This window comes from Marmota marmota, unplaced genomic scaffold, assembly GCF_001458135.2.
Source record: "Marmota marmota marmota unplaced genomic scaffold, marMar, whole genome shotgun sequence".
NCBI lineage: Eukaryota > Metazoa > Chordata > Mammalia > Rodentia > Sciuridae > Marmota > Marmota marmota.
In genome coordinates, this window is record NW_025999880.1 from 15,545,532 (window position 1) to 15,549,360 (window position 3,829).

Here is a 3,829-nt window from a genome sequence, read left to right on the forward strand (position 1 = left end):
AGAGAATTTTTGATATTTATTTTTTAGTTATCCACGAACACAACATTTTTGTTTGTATGTGGTGCTGAGAATCGAACCCAGGCCGTACGCATGCCAGGCGAGCGCGCTACCGCTTGAGCCACATCCCCAGCCCTGGGTTCAGCTTTTTATTTTCCATATTCCACCTGGGCCAACAATGCTGCTAAAACCTAATCCAGAGAGAACACTCACTGTCTCCAAGTAGCTTGTGAACCAGTCTGGAGGCTTGTCTTGAGGCTGGTCTTTGTCACATGGGGTAAGTGGAAATGGCTGTATGAAAACACAATTCAAGATCTTGAAGTTTACTTTTTCTATTTAAATTAATTGCCCTGAAATGTATTATTTTGAATTTGTCAAACTATACAGCATAAGGTTTTAAATAATCACGGTGTAAAGGAATACAAAAGGTAAATAAAGCCTCTATCCTACTCTGCTCTCCCTTCTCCAGAAACAAACCAAGAAGTTTCAAAAAGTCAGACAGATGGTCCCAATAACTTTTCTTTTTGGTACTGGGGCTTGAACCCAGAGTCATTAACCACTAAGTCATATCCCCACCCCTTTTCATTTTGAGACAAGGTCTTGCTAAGTTGCTGAAGTTGGTCTTGAACTTGCAATCCTCCTGCCTCAGCCTCTTGAGTTTCTGGGAATACAGGCATGTGTCACCACGCCTGGCCAACTCCCACATATTTGATGAATACTCAAATCTTATAGAAAAGAAAATGAGATGTAAGGTGAGAGAATTTGACAGACAGGTCCATCTCTTCATACCTGGGCTACAGGTTCCTCTGGGGTCTTCATGTCTGATCCCAAGACTCTCACCAGTGAAGAATAATGTGCAAGTGGCTTCTTCCCTGTCCTGGCAGCTACTCGTTTTTCTGCTACAACTGGGAGTGGGGTTTCATCAACAACATGGTGCCCTTCATGTACTTGCATCTGCAGTTGGTTTCCCTGCTTAACTGCCATCTGAGAGCATATGTTATGAAACAAAAACATATTGTGTGATTTTCTTTTTCCCAAAGGAAATTTCAAAACACATGAATAGTATGGTAAATTAGAGAATTTGGAAACTTTTGTTTGCATTGTTAAATAAATATACAGGTTGAGCATCCCTAACCTAAAAATATGAAATAAATTCAAAATTTTATGCATACTGGCATGATGCCACAAGTGGGAAATGTTAATCTGATCTCATATGAGTTGCAGTCAAAATGCTAGAATACTAGGAATATTGTAAAAAATTATCAGGCTGTGTATAAGGTCTATGTGACATATAATTCAATTCAAGTTTAGACTTGGGTCCCCCCAAGATATCTGATTATGTATATGCATATATACCCCCCCCCCCAAAAAAAAGAAAGAAAATTCCAACACTTAATTTTTGGATAAGGGATACCCAATTTATCCATTACTATCCCTTCTATTTCCTTGCCAAGATTATTATCTATGAGTAGTTTTGCTGTTAAACCTAAACAGAAAGTTTTTAGTGAAGCGACTTGGTGAGATTTTTTCATTAACTGAATTATTACCTGTTTTTTTTTTTTTCTTTTTGTACTAGGGATTGAACCAGGGGCACTGTGCCACTGAGCTACATTATCCCCAGACCTTTTCATTTTTTATTTTTACATAGGGTCTCATTAAGTTGCCAGGTTGGCCTTGAGTTTGCAATTCTTCTGCCTTAACTTTCCTTAGTAAGTATGTGGTACTGAGGCTTTCAATTTTTTTTTTTTTTTTTTTTGGTAGAATGTATTGAACTCAAGGGCACTTGACCACTGAGCTACATCCCTTGCCCTATTTTGCATTTTATTTAGAAATAGGGTCTCACTGAGTTGCTAAGGACCTCACTAAGTTGCTGAGGCTGGCTTTGAACTCTTGATTCGCCTGTCTCAGCCTCCCAAGCTGCTGGGATTACAGGCATGCACCACCATGCCTGGCTCAATTGGTTTTTATGAAATACTCCATCTTTGAATTTTAATCTCTACGATCTCAAAAAAGTCAATCCTAGACTAACAAAACTGGAGGAACTTAAAACCATATCCTACAATGAATCATTTACTTTTCTAACATATTTTGGAAAATAAGCTTAAGTGGTCACATCTTTACAAGTTTAGGGGCCAAGTCAATGGGGTTCTAATTCTCTCTCACTGTCACCAATAACTGTTCTTTATTATTATATTTTTTTGGGTATGGCAGGGGGTCAAGGTACTAGGGATTGGAACCCAGGGCTTTGCATATGCTAGGCAAGTGCTCTATATCTGAGCTATATCCCTAGCACTTTTTGTTTTTAGTCTGAGACAGTTCAAGACTGTCCTTGAACTTGGGATCTTTCTGTCTCAGCCTCCTGAATCCTCCTTGGGATTATAGAGGTATACCATTAAGTCCGGGTGCTAACTGTTCTTTTATCTGTTTTTCTACCTTACACTTAAAAGATTTCATTTAAAAAAAGCACTTCATGGATAACTATATGAGGTGATGGATATGTTTCTTAGCTTGACTGTGGTAATAATTTCACAATATACACATGTATCAAAACATGTTGTTCTGGAAGTGTAGCTCAGGAGTAGATCACTTGCCTAGCATGTGCAAGGTCCAGGGTTCAACCCCTATAACCACAAAAAAAGAAACAAAAATCATGGGACTGTATACCTGATTTAAAAAACAAAACAAAACAAAAAACAAGGTCTCCTATGTTGTCCAAGGTGGCCCCCAACTCCTGGGTTCACATGGTCTTCCTGCCTCAGCCTCATGAGTAGCCAGGACTATATGTGCATGACACTATACCCAGCTTCTTTGCATGTTTAAATGACAGGATAATGGCACCAGGACCAGCAATGAGATGAGACAATAACAGAAGAAACTTGTTTTTGGAGTTGCCTTTTGCTGAGATATGCCTTTCCCATCAGAATCTCCCTAAAAATATGTTTCACTGTGTTTTTACTTACTAGTTTTTAATGAAATTCAATTTCAAATTTTTGTCAATAAATCTGTTTAAAATTATTTGCAAACAGATTAAATAACGATTACCTTAAGTGCTTCTTCATATTCTCCTACAAGGACAAAAAAAATACACAGTGAAATTCAATACAGTCAATTCTGAAGATCCATTTACAGTATGAGGACTATAGTTAATAATAGTGTACTGTATTAAGGATTTTTGCTAAAGGCATAGATTACAGCTGCTCTTACCATGGAGTGGCAGAGGAGGGGTAGAAGGATAGGTAACTATGTGAGAATAAATGTTAATTTTTTTGTTATAATAATGATTTACTATGCAATTGTATCTCATAACATCATGCTGCTATTTTATACACAAGAAAATTTATTTTTTAAAAAAGTACAGGCAGGGGCTGGGGTTGTGGCTCAGCAGTAGAGCGCCTGTCTAGCATGGGTGGGGCCCAGGTTTGATCCTCAGCACTACATAAAAATAAAGGTATTGTGTTGTGTCCATCTATACCTAAAAAATAAATATTAAAAAATAAACATAAAATAAAGGTATTGTGTCCAACTACAACTAAAAAAATAAATATTTTTTTTTTAAAAAAAGTACAGGCAATTTTAATAAATTTTAAGAATTTTAAGAAATCTTAGCTTACTATTTTTTTATTAAAAAAAAAAAAAAACTGGAGGGGACAGTGCTCGGAAAATCCAGGGGTGTCTACTACTGATCTACGTCCCCAGTCCTTTTTATTTTTATTTTGAGTTAGGTTCTCACCAAGTTACCCAGGCTGGCCTCAAACTTGTGCTCCTCCTGCCTCAGCCTCCTGAGTAGCTGGGATTATAGTTATGCACCACCATGCCTGGATATTAGCATCTT

At 37.5% G+C, this 3,829-nt stretch overlaps 1 protein-coding gene across 1 annotated transcript in view; it reads right to left on the reverse strand.

Moving 5' to 3' along the window:
* Nucleotides 1-3,826, reverse strand: part of Nbr1 (NBR1 autophagy cargo receptor) — a 21,461-nt gene extending 17,635 nt beyond the window's left edge. The window contains exons 1-4 of the mRNA XM_015495824.2: nt 3,808-3,826; nt 3,040-3,062; nt 787-981; nt 211-288 (exon numbers count right to left, since the gene is read on the reverse strand). Of these exons, the coding sequence (XP_015351310.2) occupies nt 211-288; nt 787-981; nt 3,040-3,062; nt 3,808-3,826 (315 nt within the window). The remainder of the gene's footprint in view (nt 1-210; nt 289-786; nt 982-3,039; nt 3,063-3,807) is intronic.
* Between the last annotated feature and the right edge of the window lie 3 nt (nt 3,827-3,829).